General features: G+C 40.9%; 1 protein-coding gene across 1 annotated transcript; it reads left to right on the top strand.

Moving 5' to 3' along the window:
• Positions 1–1,354: 1,354 nt before the first annotated feature.
• On the top strand, positions 1,355–22,723 carry CRTAP (cartilage associated protein). Its single transcript, XM_067292449.1, has 7 exons — positions 1,355–1,822; positions 5,241–5,390; positions 6,018–6,189; positions 8,693–8,821; positions 10,608–10,753; positions 12,595–12,678; positions 22,024–22,723. The coding sequence occupies exons 1-7, from the start codon at positions 1,385–1,387 to the stop codon at positions 22,081–22,083; spliced, it is 1,179 nt and encodes a 392-aa protein (XP_067148550.1). The 5' UTR covers positions 1,355–1,384; the 3' UTR covers positions 22,084–22,723.
• Positions 22,724–24,024: the final 1,301 nt, after the last annotated feature.

Here is a 24,024-nt window from a genome sequence, read left to right as displayed (position 1 = left end):
GAATAGGAGAGCAAAAGCATTAGCGGGCAGGTTTCCTCCTGCCCAGCATTTGGAAGAAGTGCACAAAAACCTGAACGGGGGGGGGCGGGGAAGGGGTAAAGCAGCTGCTCACCCTGAGAAATGAAAATGCAAAAAAAGCCTCCACCACCCGGTATCCCCAGCCGGTCTCTCATCCAAGTACTAACCAGGCCCAACTCTGCTTGGCTTCCCATATCTATTGCTTTCAAGGTGGTTTGGCCGTAGGCAGCAGCAGTTCTCTTTTCTCTCCTTTTAAGGACTACATTGCTGCGTCATGCTGTGAAAAGTGCGTCCATACTGCCTCCCTCCTTACCCTGTCCTGAACAGCAAGAGCCTCCCCCTACCCTATTACTTTTGCCTGCATCGCCTCTACAGCCACCTCGCACATCTTACAAATCCCATTTTACCAGCCTTGCATAACGTGCACTCTCATTCACCAGCAATACAATAAAGATGTACTCGCCAACTTCAGCCCTGCAGATTACTTCATACCCCACATCCCCTCCCACAAGGCACAACCCTCCTCACTCCCCTCCATCACTCACACGATCAGCAAGCTCAGCACCCTCCCAGCCTGCCTCATCCTGCTCATACCTCCTATCACCTCTCGGGACACCAAAATGCTCCAGCATCAGGCTCCCCAGAAGGAGAGAAGGAAGTTGCCCTGCTGCCTTGGCTGGGCAGAAAGGCCCTGCTGCCTCCTCACACCTTCACCTTTCCCATGCCACTGAGGTGGAAGAGGAGTCCCTCAGCTTCCAGCCCAGGGCAAGAGATGCTGATAAGCACACACCATTACAGGTGGGACTGCCATGTCTCTACCAGCTTTTACAAGCCCAGCTGCCTCTGAAGGTGGCCCGGGGCAGGGCCCCTCCAGGAGCAACACCGGAGGCCCTACCCTGCACCCACAAGGATCCTGTCTTTCTGCATCTCTGGCGTTCCCTCTTCCAAGCCCGGAGGAACAGCCTGTTGCTCGCCTGCTGGGCCTGTGTCACGCTAGCAGACCGTGCTGCTGGCAGGACACAAGCAGGTGGAAGACAGCCTCGACGTGGCCCGGGCAAGCAAGGGGGGGGGGGGGGATAAATAAAAACGGAGAGGGACAAAACGTTCCCTGTGCCTCGTATTCCCAGGCAGTCTCACACCCGAGCACTGGCCAGGCCTGACCCCGCTTAGCTTCTGCCGTGAGACGGCGCCAGGCGCTCGCAGGCCGGAGCGGCCCCGGAGGCCCCGGCTGCCCACCTCGGGGCACGGAGCCGCACAACCCGCCCTCCCGGCCCGGCCCCCTCGCCCGCCCCCGGCGCCGCCCCCCCTGCCCGTCGCGGCGACGTGGTGTGCGGCGGCGGCGGCGAGGCGGGAGCCGGGCGCAGGGATGTGGCTGGCGTTGGCGCTGGCGGCGCTGCTGGCGGCGGCCGGGGCGCAGTACGAGCGCTACAGCTTCCGCAGCTTCCCGCGGGACGAGCTGATGCCGCTCGAGTCCGCCTACCGCTACGGCCTCGACCAGTACAGCACCGAGAACTGGCCCGAGAGCGTCAGCTACCTGGAGGTGAGCATGCGGCTCTACCGCCTGCTGCGCGACAGCGAGGCCTTCTGCCACCGCAACTGCACCGCCGCCCCGGCCCCGGCCCCCGCGGGCGGCGGGGCGCTGGCGGAGCTGCGCCTGCTGGCCGCGGTGCTGCGGCGGGCGCAGTGCCTGCGGCGCTGCAAGCAGGGGCTGCCCGCCTTCCGGCAGGCGCAGCCCGGCCGCGACCTCCTCGACGACTTCCAGCGCCGCGAGCCCTACAAGTACCTGCAGTTCGCCTACTTCAAGGTACTCCCTCTTTCCTCTTCCTCCCCTTCCTAACCGTGTTTCCCCACGTGGAGGTAGCGTCGAGGTGGCGTCCTGCCCACCTGCAGTCCTCAGAGCAGGTTATCCGAGGCCATAGTCGTCATTTCGTTCCCTGTCACCTCTTCTGGACTGCTCTAGCCTCAAACACCCATCTGCCCCACTGCGTTTCTCCTCCTTGCCCCCTCCGTCCTCTCCCTAGCTGGGGCTCCCTCCCTCCTTCCCAGGGTGCCGGCCTTCTGCATCCTCATCTCCCCAGCAGACCGCTCAGCCCCTTCCTTCCACCCACCTTTGCGTAACCCATCGTGGGCCAGCTTGTGCCTTGCCTTTCCCCTTACTTGCCCGCATGGCACCATCCTGAACTTTCTTCACCATATTTTCCACAACTCGTCTGGCAAATCCCCTAAATTAGCTTCCAGTTGGTCCCAAATCCCCAGCCACCAGATCTTGCCTCTTTCTCTCGTAGTTGTGCGGTTCATACCCCTGGCCTTCTTACCTTTCTGTCTGCCTTAATTTCTCCTAACCTTCTTTAAAACCTTTCCAAACGCTTCATGCCACTGCTATGCTGTAGCTCGCTCCACTCCTTCCTCTCCCTCAGCTTGTCCAGCTTCCTCACTTGCTCTCTTCTCTTCCAGTTTCTTCGAGTACAGCAGTCCTCAGCGTGTGACTTACAGATAACATGATGCCTACAAAACCTCAATTTTGTTACAACTGCAGGAAATAAAAAAAGTTAAAATCGACTGCTGAAGTATGATATTATTGCTAGCCCTGGAATAGTATTTACTTTTTGCTCTAAGGTCAGCCAAGACTGGGGACATCTCTTTTGCCAGGTTTCATCATGTATTTCTAGCTTGTCATCCTCCTGTCTAGCATCTAGTTCACAGTTTTCTCACTCCTTTCTCATTTTCATCTTTTGTCATTCTCTAAATGAAGGTCCATCCCTCATTCCACCCCCTCAGATACTGCAATTACTTGCATTTCAAATAAATGGGACAGCTGAGGGGGCAGGGAGGGTAAGCAAGCCTGAATTGTTTTGTTTGGTTAGATTGTTTTTTCCATTTAGGGACTCCCTCCCAGTATATCACAGTATTCATTATATAGGGTTGTATATTTGTGTGTTCATTTTAAGATTGCTGCTTGAAAACACACTTTTTATTAACTGTTGCTATGTCTTCCTTGTAGGACTGTTTTGTTTTGTTTTTTCTCATGTAAAGTTTAAATCTTTTTCCCATGTTGCATAAGCTAAAGCAAGGAAATGTGTTCTCATGAGACAGTAAGTGTCTATATGCACAACATTACATGGGCATAATTTTGTGCATTTAAAGTCATCTCTAAGATTGTACTGAAAAACTTATCTAAAGCCTCAGCACACAGGTTAGAGAACAGAAGGTATTAAACAAGGGGCATTTCTTTTGAATAATGGAATGGGCAGTCACTCTTCTAATTCTCAGATCAATATATAGATACCAAAATGGCATCATCGCAAATGTTTCCATTTATTGCCCTACTTATTTTAACTATCCTTTCCCCGGCAGTATATACAAAGTTTGCAATGTATGTATCATGTAAATAATGTTTCTGGAACAAAAATTATTCCTACTTATTGTTTCTGATACAATTTAGTATCTGGCAGGTATGAATGCAAAAGGGAAATTGGAGAAATCCCCTCTCCCCCTTTAAACTGTTTTTTGACCACATTTGCAGTAGGTTTGTGAGGTGCAGTTTGCCATTTCTCTCTCCAGTATCTGTTGTTTAAAATCTCCATCGCTGAGCTCTTATCTCTTGATTAGAGAGTTCTGAATGGGTTCAGCATACTAGGGATTTCGCAGATACAAGCCGCTACATACAAAGGGATTTTCCTGGCTGGTGGTTTCCTGAAGAAGGAGTGTCACGGTTTTTTTCCGTAACATCATTTACCATGTAGGAAAAAGGGGGTGGGAAATGCTTTATGTAATTTTTTTAGGGTGACCATGTATTTATTCAGGTGTGTTCAACAGTAAAATTTTGCCACGTCTTAGATCCTGGGAGCAGATGTTTCTGTGCTGCTGCTTGCTCCTCTGGAGGGCTGTCTTTCTCAAGGCTGCTGAGTTTACTTAAGAATGTGTTTCTACAATTTTTTTTTATTTTTTTTTAGTGGTGAAAGTTGAAACCAAGAGTAAATCACGGACTAAGCAAAGATGAAATACCTGTCAGCCTACCAGCAAATAACGTTAAAGCATAAGACACAAGAGATATTAGGCATTTGACGAAAGTGCAGCTGAGATTTCCCTTTGCATTTAGCAGCGTCTGAGCTGATTGGAAGTGCATGGTTTTGGGACAGCCAGGAAGTGCAGCTGGCATCGTTCCAGCACCTTGACACTTACAGCACAGCAGCAAGAGCAAATGTTAGGCTGAAGTATTTCTGTGGTGCAATAGTCTCTCAAATTTCTTTTTGAAATGAAAGAGTACTTTTTTATGGATACAAATGGAGGAGTGCATGTGCATACATGCTTGTGATTCTTGCTCATAGTTTTATATGTACTTTTCCATAAACTATGTCAGATGTTAGGTGAAACTCTGTATTGCCTACACATGCATACACTGTCTGGACATGTTGATCTGGATCTTTTCTTACAAGAGAAAAGGTTTTAATATTTCACAAATACTTAAAGCTTTTTCTCTCTCTCTACATAAATATATGCTATATATATTTATGTGTATATATATAGGCCCACAAATGTAGAAGCACGTACGTATTTGACACATACTTAGCTGTAAATGAGGAACACGTACTTGGCAAAGTATCTCTAATGGATTTTAAAGTTTGCAATTTGGTTAGTTTTAAAATGCGTGCAGAAAATCACTTAATGCATTAGGACACAATTGCTGAGCAATAACTGCTGTTTGCTGGAAGTTCATAACATCATCAGGAAGACATATTACTGTAATATTGTCCCCTATGCTGCTAGGCAAATAAGCTACATAAACACCATGAAAACATGATAAGTGATAACTCCTGCCCAATATCTACGAGTTAACATCAGTAATTGCTGTGTGATTTATCCTGCACAGGAGCAACAGTATAATATTGTGCCTTGACAGCTTTATGAGCGGTGGAGATGGAAGAGGAAAAAAGTATTCTTTTCTATTTATAATCATCATCTATACTATCTGCAGTAATAATAGACTTTTAAAATGAAAAGCAGAATGAAATGTTCACAGTGGTGCATGTAGTAGTAAAACTGAGAAACTTATTGTCAGATTTACCATACCATTATATCTGCTTAGACTCTGGTTTCAGTAGAGGTGAGTGTGGGAATACAGAGACTGCAGGAAAGTTCATTGACAAAAACTGGGAAACTTTGAAGCAGCTTTTTCAATTAACGTTCTTTTCCTCTTCCTCCTCCCCCCAATCCCTCTTTAGGCTAATAACCTTCCAAAAGCTATTGCAGCAGCTCACACATTTCTTCTGAAGCATCCGGATGATGAAATGATGCAAAGAAATATGGCCTTCTATAAGACCATGCCTGATGCTGAGGAGCATATTAAAGACTTGGAAACAAAACCTTATGAGGTATGCTTTTTATTCATAGTCTGGTCTTTTGGAACTTTTTTTTTACTTGTCTTATAGTGTGAGATTCAAGGATCTCATTTGCTTACATATTCTCAGGTCTTACTCTACTTTCCCTCTTCCTGTCTTCCTCAGAGACATCTCTGTTCTGCCTTCTTCATGCGTTCATTAATTCTCACCTCTTGTGCTTTTCACTGCTCCATAAATCTCAGCAAATCATATACAGCTAAGGAGGTGCATATAGTTATTCAAATGTGTGAGTGCTGCAGCAACACAGCTTAAAATATTTAAGATATTTAGTGTTCAGAATCCATTGAAAATGTCTGTCAAAATCTTTCCTTTAGAATCACACTGTTACCTCTGTCCAGCAGATTTTTCTGTTAATCTGAAATGGAATTACATACCCTACCAGTAAATATCTGGTAAAATCCCTTAATCATCTGTGTTTGTTGTCCTCATGTAAACTGAGTAACAGCTTATATAGTAATTAAGAAATACAGAGACCTCTTTTACTGTGTTTGAATCCTCATAATTCAAAGGAAAAGACATTTGGTACCCAGGGTACCAAAATTTACACACAGCTTTCCACAGATCAGTTACCACCAGTTTTCATTTCTGCCTGTTTTTCAGAATCTCTTTGTCAGGGCTGTGAGAGCATACAACGGTGACAACTGGAGAACGTCCATCTCAGACATGGAGCTGGCTCTTCCTGATTTTTTCAAAGCCTATGATGACTGTACAGCAGCCTGTGAAGGCTCCCGAGAGATCAAAGATTTTAAAGAGTTCTATCTCTCCATTGCAGGTGAGTGGTTAGGAAATGGTTAAAAAAAAAAAGTGCTGAAAGTGCATTTCAGTTTATCCTTAGAATGAGTTACCAAGTCCCCCTTCCTCAGTTTGCAATGTGAAATGCACAGGCTGCTCCCTGCTCAGTTTGGGCCAATATGAGTTTATCAGAGTCACTAAAAACTGCTTCAATTCTGGTTTACCCTTCTTTTTTTTTAATGTAATATATATGAGGGGGATGTCAGAACAGAGGGTTCTCACATTAACATGGAAATTAAGCATGTCAAAATAAAACGGATATGTAAATAGTAACAACTATTCCATCCAGCTAGCAATAGTTATTCAGTCAAATCTTTGACCATAATTTCAATATCAATTTGGCTGCCTTTGAAGTTCAATATTTAGCCTGCCTTCCAAAACCGCTCTGTGGTTTCAGCATCACTGGTGATAATATCTTCTTTCTGATAAATATGACAAGTTTCTGTTGCCTCTTTTTCATCTGACCTACAGTACAGTTTTGCTAGCAGATAGATACTTTTTTTCTTAAGCATATAACTTTGAAAAATTCATTGCTTTGCAAAGGAAGAGGGATACCACCTTTTGTGATTGTTGTCAAAATGGCGCACGCACATTTCCTATGCTCTTCAGTAGCGAAAGAAACAGGTCATTTTCTCAGAGCTCTGGGCTAGGCGTTGCTGATAATATTTGTGTGGAGAATGCATGTTTTTTTTTTTCCCCAATAAATTTTAAAACATGAAAAATGCAACAGAATTTCTAAGTTGCCAAAAGGAAAACCAGCCCAAGTTTTTGTCCTAAAGCCAACATGTGTGGTGGTGGGGGAAACTTTTGTGAAATAAGTTGATACAAGAACAGCTCCATAATATCTCAGTGGGGAGTCAGTGTCCACCTGTACAGCTAATGTGGAACAGCTACTGCAGCCTATTCCCCAAGCCTTGCTTTACTTGTAGGCAAAGCAGGCAGGTGTCTAGGACACCAGACAAGGGCTGGAGGTCACATCACAGGCATCAAAGCATGAACACAGGCTTTCTCCCCAAGTAGCCCAGAGCCCTGACATCCAGATAATTCCCTAGCCCCTGTAAAGAGTAGCCATGGCTCCTCTGCTGTGTCCATGCCTAGCTGCACTTGGCACTTGCCATAACCCTTCCTCTTCCTGCTTGGAATGAAAGGACAATTCCAGCAGTAATGGTGGTAAGGAGATGTAGCAGTACCACATGATGTCCTCAGGGCCACATGTATTTCAAATATTTTATCCTCATCCGTGAGGTAAGAAAATTCAAATTTACTTGCAGTGCTGAAAAGCTTCAGCTGAACTGTGCTGTTGCTCCAGGGAGATACATCCTGCCTCCAAGGTTTTTTCTGTAAAAGGCAGATGTAGCAGAAAATGTTAACCAGAAATATGTGGTGATTGCATTAGGTACATATTTATGGCTGAACAATCAGTTATGTTTGGAAGACAGCTGTTTTCATTGCATGGGATTGCTCCACTGAGGAACTCATGGCTCTGGCTTTTAGTGCTGGCTGGAAGTGCACATTACTGTGTTTGGAGACTCCACTGCTCTTGTAAAAGACAGATCTGGTAGTTTCATTTGGCCAAGCACTGTCGGTTAGCTTCAATGCTCTTCTGGTTAGGAGTCATCAGAGATAAAAACAGGGGAAGGAGCCTTTGCTCTTCTGCTGCTTTTGCCAATGACTTGCTGCACAACCTTAGATAACTTGCTTAACCTACCACATGTGGCTAACAGGGAAACCAAGGCTTTAAAATATTTGTTAGGTGTTGTTGCTTAATGTTATTTGTCCTGGAAAGTCTTGGAAGTTCTCCAATGGAAGGTTTTCTAGGAATGTATTTTCTTGAAGGTAAGATCACCTCTAGTCCTATCGCATTATACTGAGCTTTTGTAGACTGGGTAAGTGTGTGAGCTTGAAGTTCAAACCTTTCTGGATGAAAGTTGTTCTGTAGTGAGCAGCATATTCGTGTCTGTCTTCCCCTTCAGAACATACAAACTGGGACAAATGCTGCCGTCTCTGGAGGGTTACTTTGCAATCACCCTGTGTCTTTCTATGCGACATTGTTGTGCTCAGCAGTGTGTGGACCTTAATTATGCAATAATTTAATAAAATTGCAAAGGCCATCAAACATTAAAAAATAGCACTGTTAAGTTCACATGAAATAATGCGGTACTCCATAATACTTTATATAAAACCTACAACCACAGGCTGCCTGTAGGTGTCAGTGAAACATAACTATTAGTTCTCTCAGATTGCAGCTTTGATATGTTTGAAATCCAAACCCTAATGACTTTTACAGAAGGGCTGAGTATCAGCACTTGATATGTACTTCAGATGGAATTGGAGACGCTCAGTACTTTCAAGCAGCAAGCCTCAGCTGCACAGGACCCAGGAGAGCTTTACAAGGCCAAATTTTAATGGATAGCTAGTGCGAAGGGTTATAATAATTCACTGTGCTCTATCCATTTTCTGTGTTGTTGTTTTCTTCCCTCTAGATCATTATATTGAAGTCCTTGCATGCAAAGTGCAGTGCGAGAGTAATCTGACACCCATTATAGGAGGCTTTGTTGTCGAGAAGTTTGTGGCAACCATGTACCATTACTTACAGTTTGCTTATTATAAATGTAAGTAGTGATTTAATGTGCTTAAATAACATCTGGATAATGTGCAAAAGTTTCCTTGAGAGTCTTTTCCCTCTAGTTCTAATGCTTTGGAATGTAAATAGTAGCCTCCAGAATCTGCATATTAACCTTTTCTGGGACTTTCATGAGACATCTGGGGTCTTTTTCTTGCTGTATAGCTGCAGTTAACAGACATGTGAGATAAACATATGTATGCCTCCCTTGCTCATAAAATTATCCATGACAAAATAAATTGCTGAACATAAGTCCCATAAAGGCTGGTTTCTGCCCAGGCCAAGCCCCTCCATTTTCAAATATGCTTGTTTGTGACTGGTCTCCACTTGGGTGTCGGAAAAATGAAATGGTTACCGAGTAAGTGTGATCTGATGTATCACATTGTCCATCATTCTTTATGATACCCACTGCCAGCACAAGTTACTTATCCCTTTCAGAGGTTCAAATAAATGGTAGAATTTCATCATGTGTATTTTAGGTGTTTAAATGAGCTATTCTGCCTTTTCCAAGTAGTTCATTATATGACACCTTAGGGTAAACAGTGCCAGCCACTTCCTACACACTGGAATACACCCATGCAATAACACAGACTCATTTTGTAGACCTGTGTGGTGACACTGGTACCAAAAAAACCCATGGTGATCAAGCTTTTAGGCCCACATGGTTGGTAAACAGCTGAACGTATAGCTCTAACAAGAACTTTTTTTAATCTCCATATCATTCAGTTAGAGAGAAGGAAAAACTGATTTCAAGGCAACACTTTGAATATAACACCAGCCATTGAATGAATACTTAGTTCTTGATTTACTATTTAGAATTTCTTCCACAGAGAAACTTAAAGAGTATCTCATACCATTGTCTCTTTTCCTAGTGGATTCTCGTAATCTCATTAGAATGGAGGCACAGGGAGCTAAATGGGTCTTAAAGAAAGAGGGGACCACTTAACCCAAATAATAGTGTGCTGGTGCTCAGTGATTACACATCTGATAGATAAAACATTCCATGAATTTTGTGGTTTCATGAGGAGGTACCTGCACTGTGAAGAACACATATTGCCCTTACTGCCATTTCTACAGACTCCAACACAAACGGAAGAATTATCCAGCCATGTAGACCCAAGCCATTAATGACTTTTGCATATGTTGTTTGACTACTCCTTTCACACATTCACTCTTCCCCCTCTTTGTCAATTCTGGTAACAAGGGGGGGGGGGCTGGTTTTCTTTGGGGCGGGGTGGGAGGGAGTTTTGTGTTCTTTTAAGAAATGCCACAATGGGAGTCACCAAGCTATGGGTCAATACTTTACTGATATTGGGATACCTGGGTGGGACTTTTGGTTAGGATTTTGTTAGAAAACCATTGTGGGAACATAATGATTTAGAAAATCATCATCCGTGTTGATGGTAAGTTATGCCCGTTTTGCCTAAAATGAATAAGATAGCTCTTAGAGCAGCCAGATACCCCTATTCCTCTTGTGCATGACCTGATGCTTATAGCCACAAACTTGTGTTGTGTCACATATTGCAGAACTTGTAAGCAGTCTCCACTTTTGAATCTGTGGCCTTTGATGGTTTGGGACAGAAAAATAGCATGTTCTTTCTGGGAAGCAATTGTTTGTTTATTTTTTTAGTGAAGCTGGTGGGGAGGTGGAAAATGGGTCCTGTTTCCATCTGAGTTTTTCTGGGCTTAGATAATAAAAGGATTTCTGTCCTTTTTGTTCGTTTACCTTGTCTGTTTCTTTTCGTTTGTTTGTTTTTTCTGCTTTTATTCATTAGTGAATGACATGAAGAATGCAGCCTCTTGTGCTGCTAGTTACCTTCTGTTTGACCAAAAAGATGAAGTAATGAAACAGAACATGGTCTATTATCAATACCATAAAGACAAATGGGGACTCAAGGAAGAAGATTTTCAGCCCAGATCGGTAGGTGAATGATTCAAAATGCCTTCTGGGCACATTCAGATATTTCCCTGGAAACCGGTGAGTTAGAAGCTGTAAAAAATGGGAGTTATCTAGTGGTTCTGGAGTTAAAAACAACTGTTTTATTAAAACCGTATAGAAAGTTGTGCACAGAAATGTACTGTGTAATGTCGTTATAGTTCTTCCCTTTATGCTGAAATATGCTACAATATAATGAGTAAATTCTTACTGGTCCTTGTCTGCCCCTTACGTATGTTTGTGTCCTTATCTACCTGGATTAATAAAACAGCTGGCCACTGAAATCTCCTGATTGAAAGATCACTCCAGTCACACATGGGCTTATGTCAATCACTTCTTATTTGACAAGATGTAGTTGCTCACCTACTTGTTATTTCAGGTTCTGTTGGCATTGGAATGTGTCTGGATATAATAACCCCAGCTAAACCCACTTTCCACTTACTCCATTTAGAACAAAGCTGGGTGGCTGAGGACAGAAAATGCAAAAAAGGCTTACAACCATATTGCACCTAACTATTTAAGTTAGAATACTCATTTGATGATTACGCTTTCCTTCCTCTCAGGCCAGCCATCTCAAGTCAAAAATACCGCTCCATTTGAGTGAAGTGCTTCTTCTTTGTGGACAGTTGTTGACTTAGGTGCAAGACTTGCCTTATCTGCATGCTGGAAACCAAAGTCTGCACTGCAGGGCTGGCAGAGACAGAATGCAGTGAAAATTCATTTGGTACTTTCAGTCAGTAGCAGTGAGTCTGAACTCGCATCGGAAAGGGACCACTCAGATGTCACTGCTCTTCAGGGTAGAACTGCACTTTGTAGCTAGCCATGCTGGAGACAATGTTTGACGTTGGTGGGAGTGAGGGATTTAGCAACAGTATAAAACAGCAAACCGCAAGCAGATTTGGCTATACATGCGCTGAAAAGACAGAACAAGGTCCCTACACATTAACTCTGAATGTTTCATTGATAACTTCTCAGGATTTGGGGACTACAGATAATTTAATCTTTACATATAAAATATTAAATGCGCACAGCTGTATTTTCTTGTACTTTGATCCGTCTAAATAGGAACAGAAGTTGCTTGCTGTCCTAGTCGACACAAAAAACATAATGCCTCTGGTTTATTTTCACAAAGTGGTAGAAAAGGTGACAACAGCATTTGGCTTTGGCACTAAGCTTTGGGTGTCTTTGTGAAAGAGGAGGAGCCTCCTGTTTTTCGCCCCCAAAAGAGTTAAATGGGATAAGCAATGTAGATTGGCAGTGTTCACAAATACAGGGGTAGTTGACTCTGAGTTAAACTGTGCTGCCCAGGCAAACAACCTGAGGAAATGAGGAGGGACGGATGGATGACCACGCAGAATAATCCTACCCTGGACTCAGGCTGGGTAGTGAGTCAGGATCATGCAAAATAGCTCAGCATCCCGTTTTCCCAGAACTGCCTGCTGCCATCCAGCAGCGCATGGGGAGATGGAGGCTTTCTCACGTCCAAAGCCCACTGGAATGTAGGCACAGGCTGTTGCTGAACTCTGGTAGTCTCATTCCTTTATTCTCAGACTAGCCAATGCTTTGAAACATGAGAAAGAGGAGAGTGCTTTGTTCTTCTCACACCAACGGTGCTTCTGGTTAGAAGGATCCACAGAAGACACTGGATACACTGCTTGCTTTTCTGCTGTTTCCTTTTTCAAACGTTTTAACCCCCCTTTCCCAGGATCTGCCTTCTGCTGAGTCTGGATCTGGTTTCACTGGAATAGTTTCAAATACATGTGATGACACACCCCCATCTTGCTGTCCTAAAATAACATAGAAGTTTGTTTGTTTTTTTTTAATAGGATGCAGTTCGATACCACAACATAACCACACTCCAGTTGGAAATGTATGAATTCGCAAAGCAGCATGTGATGGATGATGATGAGGTGAGTTTTCTAGAGAGAAAGTTGTAGTCAAAAAACCTAGCAATCATATTAAAGTGAAGATGATATATAGACAGAATTCCGGGACTCATCTAATATGGAAAAATCTCCTTGTAACCTTGACCAATTTATCATATTTTTTTAATTTTGTAAATCAATATAAGAAGCAAATCCAAAGATCTTTAGATCACTCATGTACCATTTAAAAGAATATGGGGCAGTATCACTATTAACATAGCGGTAAATATAGTCTGCTCAGACGAAAAAAAACAATCCACTTTGCAAGCTGTAACACCAGGGGGCACAAAAGTAGTGTATATATATCTAAACCAAACATTTTTCTGTTTTTTTTTTTCCCCCCTTGAAACCTAGTTTAAACTAGATTTAAAAATCTGTGTAATTTTGTCCAGAAGTAACCACCTAAATTGTAAGTTTTATCAAAGGGAAGTCCTGTTATCTGTTAGTTCTTTCTGCACAGTAACATTTTGGTCACCCAGTCTTGCTGCTTAACTGCCTGGTGTTCATGGCCAAATGACATATAATGACTACTATTAGATATGAAATATATGATGTGGGTTTTCTGTGCAGGAAAAATAGTTAAATCGTTGAAAAGATATTTCTTTGTCCTCCACAGTTGAAATTAAAGTATAAATCATGGAGGATTTGGGTTGGTTTTTTGTTTTGTTTTCAGAACATTTCATTTAAAGTTTTAAGAAATCTTCAGATGTGGGAATAGTTCATTGCTGGCATTGACAAAGAGCTGTGCTGAATTACAGCATAGGGCAATATACTTGTAATGAGCACTGCTGAGGTGTTTTCAGTTATAACAGAAAAGAGAAAGATGTTTTATGTTATAAAATGAAATCACCTTTGCAATTTTTACATTATCCAGCACACAGGGAAAGAGAATATTTTACAGTGGAGAAATAATAATAAGTCTGTGCTGCCTTTCAGTATGCTAGTGACCTGAAAACAAATCTATACATAAAATTCCATTGCAAGATTACTAGACGTTAGGAAGATTGAGAAGTCTTTCCATTGTGATAAAACTCTGTGAAAGACAGTTTAATAGGCTTGTTATAAGGTTAAGTTGAATGAGGACTAGTCTGTATTGATTTCCACCAGGGTATGTAAATACTTGCATGCTTTTTTATATTCCCCACTTGATTTGTGTAAACGCTATGCTTTACCCATAATGTTTTCTTATGTTAGGCATAAACTTCATTTCTGATTTTTTCCTTCTTTCACATCTGCTCCTCTGAAACAAAGGGATGAGTAATTAAGGAAGGAGAGAAGCAGTCCATTGTGAGGGCCTTTCCCATATGTTGTTACGAGAAGGGATTATGGAAACAATCTTCAGACTCAAGCACTGTATATAGAATAAACAAGTGCTCATCTGTTGGCATTGATTCCTGTAGACCATTTTACAAGTGCAATAGCAAATGACCTTAGGTTCTGCAGGAGGGAAATACAGTGGAAAGTAAGATTAAACTTCTGGGGAAGTATCGGGGAAGCATCATTACAGTGGGTTACATACTTGAGTTAAACAGCAAAATAACTGGGTCCACGTATATCCATATCCCACACTCTCATCGTACTAGAAAAGCTTCTGTTCTCCTCTCCCAGGGAAAAGCTGAAGGGCTTCTGTGCCCCCACTTACCAGGGCTGCAGAACCTGGGAGGGATGGAGGCCATCCATGCCTCTGGCTTCGCTCTGGCTTTTGGTAGTGAACTCATAAATCCCTGGCTAGCAGAACTTCTCCTTGGCTGCAGGAGCCTTCCAAGGTGTCCAGACAGAGCAGGAATAGTGCAAAGATAAAACAGTTACATTACAGTTTCTGCTGTATGGGCAGGACCTGGTAATATAAGTGGATTTTTTTTTTTAATATTTCTCCTGGCATGGATAGAAAAGTTTATTCTATCGGAATGCTGAAAACTGATGAAAAACCCAGATAAGGTGCTACGGTAAAAGCTTTATTAAAAATTGTTAAGGATGGAGGCAACCTCTCTTTTTAGTGCACTCTGTTTATTTAAACCATGTGCTTCTTGGGCCACAGACCATGCCGTTTGTGAGTTTTTGTGGTCCCTGTTTGCTGTCTGTGTAGTTGCTTGTGGGCCAAAAATCCTATAATATAATCTGAGCAAAAAAATCATTTTCATTCCTTGAGTGACCTGTGGCAAAGCAAAAGGATTGGTATGGTGGAAGGATCTCTTCCTAGGTGAATATGTCCTTATTCCCAAATGGTTCCGCTCACTTTATTTAGAATTTTCACTGTTCCCATGTCCCAGATCATCCGTGTGTCTTTTGAATGCCATTAGCAAAGCAAGTGAGAACATGTGGCTTCTTCCAGTAATACATGGAACATGTAGTAATGATTTTTGCATATGTCACTACAAGAAATACTGTCTTGTTTGTATTACTTTTTTAATGTTTTTCCACAAGGAAATGAAAAACTTTAGTTCAAACATTCAACATAGTAGAGGTGACAGAATACTAGTGCCAACTTGCTACAAATTACTTTTTCTTAAAAGTAATTATTGTTAAATATCCTTATGGAGTTTTCCACAGTGGAGTTAAAAGAACATTACACATGTTGTCATCTTAGCTAGCCATGGATAATCATGCTTCTTGATTTCAGTTCAGATGTGTAACACATAAAGGCTATAATAGATATAACTTCTAGTATTGCACAGGTTTAAGTAGCAAAGCGAAATGCAGTTAAAAGCCAGATATTCAGCTAGTGCAGATATAACTTCAGCACTACACTAATTATATGAGACAAGTTTCTGGCCCAAAAATTCAGCGTTCTTTAAGATTTTTTTTCAGGGATAGCTTTACTTAGCTGTTCTAAAATGCAGAAGAACCACAAGTATTTGGCTGCGATGATCCTACAATGTGAATTTTCTTTCAGTACTTAGTCAGTAGGTGAAAAACCATTGGCAGCTTTGACCCTCTTTTTCTGGAATCCTGCTCTTTTTATTTGTATATAAAGTGTGTGTCCATTTGTATAATAGCTGAGGTTTAAGTGCTTCATTCCTGAGTGTGATGTAAAGAAGAATAAGAGTTGAACTAATGTGACTGTCAGAAAGAGAAGATATGAAATAGCATAAAGGCATGATGGCCCAGTAGATGGCTGATAGCAAATAATAATCTGAATTCAGCCTATTTTTCTGTTCAGAATTGCTAACAACGTATTTTCATCTTTATTAACTCACTTTTTACATATGTTCAAATGATGCATACAAATGTGTTTCTGACTGCAAGTTGTAAAAGCAGACCTGTAAACCCTGTCCTGCGTATGACCTCAGACCAACACAGCTACAATAGCACCACTACACTGAAAACAGCTGGTGGCAGCTGTTTAAGAGCTAGTTAGTAGGTAATTGTCATTGTTATGGTCCCTGTTCAATGCAGAAAAAAGAAAAGGAGACATTTCCATCATCGTCTTTTCCTAATGGAGATACTGCCTATGTGGCTGGCTCTCTTCAGAAGCTTCATGCTTTTCCCACTTGTTTTTACCATTGGAGTATGTGATGGTCAAAGCTGTTCGTCCTTGCCTGTAAACCACTTGCCACCACCAATGGCAGGATGTCCCTGAGTTGCAGGTACTGAAATTAGGAGGATTTTTTACTTGCCCAGATTTTCTTAAACTTCTGTGTACAGCATAAAGCAGCAAAGAGAGCATAGGTAGAGTTTAAAAACAAAGTCACTTGAAGGCTTCCCTTTTCAGTGCAATGGGAGCAATGTTTAAGTTGCTCTGAAAATAGGCTGACTCGTGGTTTACAGGCATTACAAAAATGTTAAGAGGAAAGCACATTTATTAGACTACTGTAAAATGCGATTGTAATCACTGCAGTATACTGTGAATTCCCATGGTGAATGAGAAAATAATTTATATATTCAGAATATATAATATAAAAAAGAAATGGAAAAGTATTAGAGAAAAGTAGTTTAACATACATGTAAAGAACAACTAAGTTTTTTTAAATATTTGAAAAAAACTAAAAGCATGTGACAGTGGGTCACACTGCAGACTAAGTATCTGAAAAATAAACAAGGGCCAAATAGTTTTTCTCCACAAAGAATTGAGGGATTTTTTTTCCCTGCTAGAATGCGAGGAATGTCAAGCCTGGTCTTTACTGTTCATGGAGGATTCTAAGAGGGCTTTGAGGTGGTCACAGTGAACTCTCATATTCTCATTGAAATTTAGATCAAGGAACTTTTCCTTGATTAAAGGCTGAATAAACCTTTCAGCCATCATGGCTGAGCCACTCATTGACACATATCTTACTATTATCCTAAAATACTATCCCCTCAAAGTATCACTGGTCAGTGGGCTGTATGGTATTGGTTTGCAAGCTGTATCAGGCCTGCAGAGGACGTGTTCTCCACAGTGGGCCATATCAGACCTTTGTCTTCTTTCATGCTAAATGGCTATTAATCCTTGAAGCTAGATACACATTAGAAAAACAAAATACAGTGTTTTTCATGAACCTAACTCCATGTTGCCACCCCAACTAGTTACTCAAATTTAAGGGAATCAAATTTGTTAGTGTCACTGTTGAACAAGTTTCCAGTCATCGTGATCTTCCAACTTTAGCAAAATCTGATTTTTTTGCTGTGAAGGACACCCAGGGGACATTTTGTGGAAGAAATGTTTTCCTTTTGGGTCATAGATCATAAGGAAACAAACAAAGATCCAGCCAATTCTTCTGTCTGTATGTATTGTCTGTTAAAGCTCAGTTTCTTGGATTAGTCAGGATAAAGGCCTTTTCTTATTCATTCGCTGATAATTAATCATGCTTTAAAGCATGTCCCTAAAAATATTTTTTCTGTAGATCTTAATTCATTGTAGAACATTATTATTTTAATATTCTCTGATACCTCCCTGCAGAACAGACTATTACACTGCAGTGCATATGGAATCCCTATACAAAATGCCATCAGCAAATCTGCATGGAAGGTATGGGTTATTGCAAGAAAACTATTTTTTCCAGAACTTTTCCAGTCCACAGTGAGAAAGGACAGAACAGTTGCAGTTGGAGGCAAGGACCTAGGAATGATTAATATTTGCGGAGCAGAAGGCAGTGCTGCGTTTTAGCAACCAAAGGAGCAGCATCTGGATCTGTCAGGGAGCAGTTCAACTGCTACTGATTGCTACTATGTTTAAATGCTTCTGGCCAAAGAAAAGTTGGTGCTGGACCATCAGTGTCCAGTGGGCCATGAGTGAGCTATATATTGGTAACTTCTCCTCTTTGTTGTTTATTTTAATAGCTGGCTAGTAATCTCCAAAGTACAGATGTTTTTTCCAAGAGGTTGTGTTTTAAGTGTGTGAATGCAGTATTTAAAATTGCATAAGGAAAGGTCAGCAACAATCCTTGGCCTGGAGTGTACCTCAGTCTTGGACACTCAGCTTGGGGTGATGAGTGAGGAGTTCTGCATTTTTCCTCCTTTTTAGGACTTTTTTTTTCTAATGCTCTAGCTTCACTTACAATAGCTGGTGCACCAGTTGCACTAGACTGGGTTAGGTTATACAGAATTGACCAAGAACTCTGTTTTAAAATTATTGTTTATTATAATCCACTTACATACCCTCTGTAAGACCTTCTTGAACTACTTACTGAGGTACAACACTTGTTCTTTCTTTTTGTGCCTCTGTTCAGTTGTTAATCTAAGCCAAGGTGCTCAACTTGAATATCTGACAGATAATTAAAGACTCCAGTTGATGAGATCAGCTTCACTAATTCTTCCAACCACTCGCACTGGTTTGGGAACCTTCCCCTGCTGCCGTATGATACCCTACCTCCCTTATTTCAGTCTATACCTGTCCCATCTTTTCCCATATATCCTTCCTGTCACTCCCACCTTCTGCTGACCATCCCTGGACTGGGAGAGGGAAGAGGTCTGCAGTGCAAAGCTGTAGGTCATCAGGGTGCTGGCAGATCTGGTGTTCTTGCAGCATGTGCACTTGGCCTCCAGCGCAAACCAGAAGGCAGTGACCGTGGACCGTGGGCCAACATGCCAACAAGGAAGCACTTCTCAGCATCTGACCAAGCCATTTGCGTGTGTGTACTTACTTTCCAGCTGCCTAACGGTCAGGCATGTACTGGCCTCACTGTACACCCTCCTCTTCCCCAAGCTTAGTCAGACTTTACATACTGACTTATCAGCTGCCAGCCAGCCTCCTAAATCATGCTGTGAGCCATATATTGCACAACCCTGATTTAAATCAGCACTGTGTCTGAGCCGCGTATTTATGTAACCGGCATTAGTACTGGGTGGCTGTTGGCCCCCCCAGCAGAAAGAGTTATGGGTTTGCAGCTGTCTTTGTATGTAAAATTTGCTGTTCTTCCTATTAATATAGGACCCAAAGAGCTTAGGAGACAACAGGAGGAAATATGTCTCACTCAGTGCTTATATTATATCACAGAATTGTGATATGATTTTCAGGCTCCAGGTCTATGGTCCAGCACAAAGTTAGATATCTGTGAGCAGGAGGCTTTTTCCCTGGAATTAACACCTGTGAAATATTTGCTGACTTCAGTCATGCAAAATGCCTGCTGCTGTGTCAAGTGAGTGCTAATGGGGCAAGGACAGTGATCAATGTAGTCATAGCTGTTAGTGTGACAATGTGATCAACTCTTCTGACTTAGCATTATCACCTTTTCATTAGGATGCCTACCACAATATCAACAACATGCAAATGTTTTACATTTTGATGGTGAAGCACAGGCAAAAATGTTTTAACTACAGGTTTTGTGTGTCTTTAACTATAATCTGGTGTTTCTCCTTTTCAAAAACAACCAAACCCCAGGCAATTATTCATTTGCATTACAGCATTTTTTCTGTATGGTTATTGTTTCAGCAAGTATTTTTATATTTTTGCCACATTTCAACCTTTCTTACTCCCCAGTATGTCTCATTAGACCAGAAAAGCTCTGTCATACCCTCCTCTAGAGATCAATTCCAGACACCAGAGATTTCAGTCAGATTTTTATTTCAAATACTGTTGTTTCTAAACATCCTTTTCCATTTAAAAATTGTTTTTTTTCACCTGTTTCTGGATTTGCAAACGTGCCAAAAGAAAACACATGAACTCTGTCTGGATCGTCATCTTTTGGATTACCCTACCTTTCTGATGAGCATGAAAATAATATGAAGTCAATTAAGTTTCTAGGTGGTGAGACCTGCCTGTTTGTAGTCCTTCAAAAGGCACCTAAATGCTAATGCATACAGATTTAGGAGCTGTGCTAGAATACCAGAACCTTAAGTTCTCTGTGGCTCTGTCTCTGTAATTTTAAAATGACATATAGCTTACATAGTGGCTATTGGACCTAGTGGATATTTTCTTGCTGTGCATTTTTGAAGTGGTATTGAATTCCTCCCATGATTGGGCTCCTCAGGCAATCAAAATACTTCTAATAAAGAAAAACGTGCAGAAATGTTGAATTCCTGTTTTCCAATTGCCAGACTTCCTGCAACCAGGAGGACAAGTAGGGAATACGAAAGTACTGGCAATTTTTCTTGCTTTTTTATTGAATTGGATACTTAGATGTTTTGAACAAATTCAAAGCAAAATAAATTGCCGTCCTTCTGGACTCGCTAAAACCATTTCACAGTAACAAGAACTCAACAGTTCTTTAAGATGGAACTGTGAGACAGGGAACAAGAACAGCAGTTATTTCAGCCAGCTGTCCTCCCACTTTTATTTTTGTTTGCTTGGTTCTCCTTTTCTCTCCCTGCTAATCACACTTTTGAAGAATGTCATGTTAATATGTTTAATCTTGTATTCAAAATAAACAGAAATTCTCTATTTCTTCATATTATTTTCACTGACCACAAAAGTTTTTGTGCCGTTTTCTCATCAGAACAGAAAACTGTAGAATTTTGAGTCTGAAACTGCATATGTCTTGAAGGTGCAGTCTTCCTAGATGGAAGATGAGCATCCAAGCAAAGATGATTTGCTTTCAACACAACTGTTATAAATTCTGATTATTTTAAACTTGAGAGTGAGTGAGAGCTGATCAGATTTTCCAGCAGAATATTTTTCTATCAGAAAGTGTTGATTTGTTTGGGAAGAAAAGCTAAATGACATCTTCTGACCTTTCTGGAACCTAAGTTTATGTGGAAAAAGGATGGACAGGAAATTGAGAAAAAGCTCAGTTAAATTAAAGCAGTTTAACAGAACACGGTCGTTATTAGAATAAGAAGTTGGAAATTTAAAGCTAGGCATCTTCAATCACTCTACGCCTCTCTTACAGTTCAGTATTTGAGTTGCATCAAAAAGTGAAAATATGCAGAGGCATTCCAACAGTGTCTCCCTTCTCTTAGGCAGTGTTGTTTCTGAACTGTGCATGGAGGGCAAATGGGAAAATACTCATATTTCTGAGGGTGCAGGCAGATGTGCTGCCTCATTCAGTTTTGAATAGTTTGAGATGTTACTACTTCCTTTTCACCTAAGCTGCCCTGTGTTACTTTGGGTTGAAACCCATTACGAGAGGTTGCAGCTCAGTTACTGTTGCTTGGTTGAAGAGGCAGTAAATTCCAGCTGGTGGGGCAGTAACAACCCAAAATACTCAAGCTTGATTGCAGGAACACATTTGACTATGATATATGACATATGACTAGGTCAGGAGTAGTTTAAAGAATGAGAGTTGGATTGTTATGTTGTGTTGGTAGCCCATATTAGCAGGGTGGAGTTTATAAAATTACATCATAGGTCCCTATGTATATCTGTAATTTTTCTGGTTTGAATTTAAAACCAAAGCATTTGTTTCCAGTATAGAAAACATTCTAGAATTTCTGGTTCTTTGTATTTTTGCTGCACTGAAGCATTGCATGTGAAGATTTGTGGTTGAAAAGAGTGGTGTGTGTTGAAGGGTGTAACCGAGGTCATTAACTGTTAGAGCAGACAGAGATACAAAGTTAGTGTTCTACAGAACACTTTTGCTTTGAATTTGGAAGCTTTCTAAAGGTCTTTAATGTTTTATCATATTCTAACAATTTCCTAATTTAACAGGCTTTTTAATCATTTATGCCTCTACTTTCTAAATTTGAGATTTTCATTGTATATTTAAATACCTGAAAAAGTGCAAGATTTGCTGTGAATTGTAACATTTTTTTCTTCTAAGGTCTGTATGTTGTTGCAAGAATGTGGCCTACCCCTGTATGGGCCGTTTAATTACAATTTAAAAGCTTTTTGTGCTAGCTTCTGTATGAAGGGTGTGACATAAAGCCGGTTAGTTTTACAGCTTATTACAGTTCATGTTTTGATTAAAATAGTTAAAATTTTTCCATTCCTTTTGCAGTAGAGAGTTAACCTGTCTTGTTAATTTTAATCCTTTCTAGGGTGAAGTTGTGGAATTCCTTGATGAGCTGCTAGAAATGGAGGAAAAGAATGAATCCTGATGAGTGAAGCCGTCATGAAGTATTTTACAAAAGCAAAGTGCTCCCTACTATTGTTTTTGGTCACCTGTAGTTCCAGTTAGATATACCTCAAAGCTGCTCCTGTAAGTGCCATCATGTGTCACAAGATCCACTCCTGAAAGATCACTGCCATGCTGCACTGACTCTTTCACAAGCGTGGCTTTTCACTGTGCGTTTTCAGAATTGGGTTTTCCTCTTGAGCTTTCCTTCCTTACACAAACACAACAAAACAGACTATTCATATTTTCTGGGCTAACAACTAAGATTCCTCATTTCAATGCTGTTCTACTAAGTTGTAACAGTACAGTTAATTCTGAAGAACTTTCGTCAGAATATGAACTGAGGAAGATATAACAGTTCCTCTAGACTTCTTGAGCTATGTAATTGTATTGTTTATATATGACTTCTTTTCTATGATAAAGTGATAAAGTGTAACAAATAAGAACTTTTATATATGTGAAAGAAGATGATTAACAAAGCACAACTAGTGATCTTCTAAAAATTGCTTTAAGAATTCTGTATGCAGTTTTAATCTTTCTTAAAAACTATATAAAGTTCCATGATGTGAAGCTGAGGTCACTTAGAAATGATGCAATAAATAAATCCTTCTCCCTCCTACCAATTCTTACTCTTTCTGTGGAAACAAGTTGTGGTTCCTGTGTGAGGTGGGGCAAATCTTCTATAAAAATTGATTGGTTGATGTATTTATTATTCTCTTTTGTAGAAAATAGTTTGCATGTTTTTTAGTCTGGTGGGACAATCTGCATAGATTTCATCCAAAAAAATAAGTACAGGTGTGAAGTCTGAAGCAATTTTAAGTGGAATCATGAAAAATATTTGCATGCCAGTTCCTGACATTTTTATTGATTACAGGGCAGGGTCCTATACAGAAATATTCTGAGTCTCAAAGACAGTGCATTAGAGATGAACAGTGAATGAGTGCACAAGAGCACTGAAGAGCAGAAATCCCATTGACCTCAGAGGATCCAGGATTTCATCCTTTGCTTTCCTGTCTTTCCTGTCTAAGGACCAAGTCCTGCAAGTGGTTTCATCCTGCTAACATCAAGGGGAGACAAGAGCGTTCAGTGCCTTTTTGTCTGAACCCTAACTGAGCTGAATAGAAGTGAATTCTAAAAACAAAATCTGCTGTAGGTTTTTAAAAAGGCAAAACATGAGCTTACGCTCTCTTGCTGACCTGTTGCTGCTGTAGCTTACATATGCTCTACCTTTGAGTTACTACAGACAAAAAGTAGGAAAATCCACAGGATCAAGTATCCTCCAGTCTGTCACTACAATGAAACAATTTAAAATGTTAAATTCTGTGTTAAAGATGTTTGGAGGATTTGATTTTTTTTTTTTTTTTAGTATAACTCACAACTAATCCACTGAAATCAATAGGTGGGCCAAGTTTTATTCTCAAACTGAAAATCTATCAAGAGCCTTTTAACTTTAGGAGATTTACCCAGCTTCACTTGCAGTAATGAGATCAGAATTTGGCTTGCTGTATGCCTTCAGCATACAGAGCATGTATCAGATTTCCTTACACTTCTCGTTCCACATAATGTTAGGACTCCATTTATTGTTATTTTATCTAGGAATTAAAATTTGCTTTAAAATTTATAAGCAGATTATTATAAAACATCACTTACTTCACCCTGAAATATGCCTATTATAATATTCTGCTGGGGTAGCTTCTCTACTTTATGCCTAGTTTTCTCATGTTTGAGACGTATGTGTGATCAAGAGAGAGACTATGGTTCTGGAAGCTTCTTTTGTCTCTGTGCTTTCCAACCTGCTTAGAAGAACAGCTTCAGATTTTTTCCTCAGGAGCTATACCATTGAAGTTAAAATCATATGCTCAGATAACTTCATCTTTGATACATCTTCATCTAGCCTTTGTATCCAGAAGTGCCACCACTGAAG

Source organism: Apteryx mantelli, chromosome 2, assembly GCF_036417845.1.
Source record: "Apteryx mantelli isolate bAptMan1 chromosome 2, bAptMan1.hap1, whole genome shotgun sequence".
NCBI lineage: Eukaryota > Metazoa > Chordata > Aves > Apterygiformes > Apterygidae > Apteryx > Apteryx mantelli.
The sequence above is the reverse complement of the archived record's forward strand: the minus strand, read 5'-3'. Positions and strand labels throughout refer to the sequence as shown.

Coding starts and splice junctions, on each gene's coding strand:
- CRTAP (XM_067292449.1), top strand. CDS start 1,385: ATGTGGCTGGCGTTGGCGCTGGCGGCGCTGCTGGCGGCGGCCGGGGCG. Junction 6,190..8,692: donor GTTCTATCTCTCCATTGCAG/GTGAGTGGTTAG, acceptor TCTTCCCTCTAG/ATCATTATATTGAAGTCCTT. Junction 10,754..12,594: donor AAGATTTTCAGCCCAGATCG/GTAGGTGAATGA, acceptor TTTTTTTAATAG/GATGCAGTTCGATACCACAA.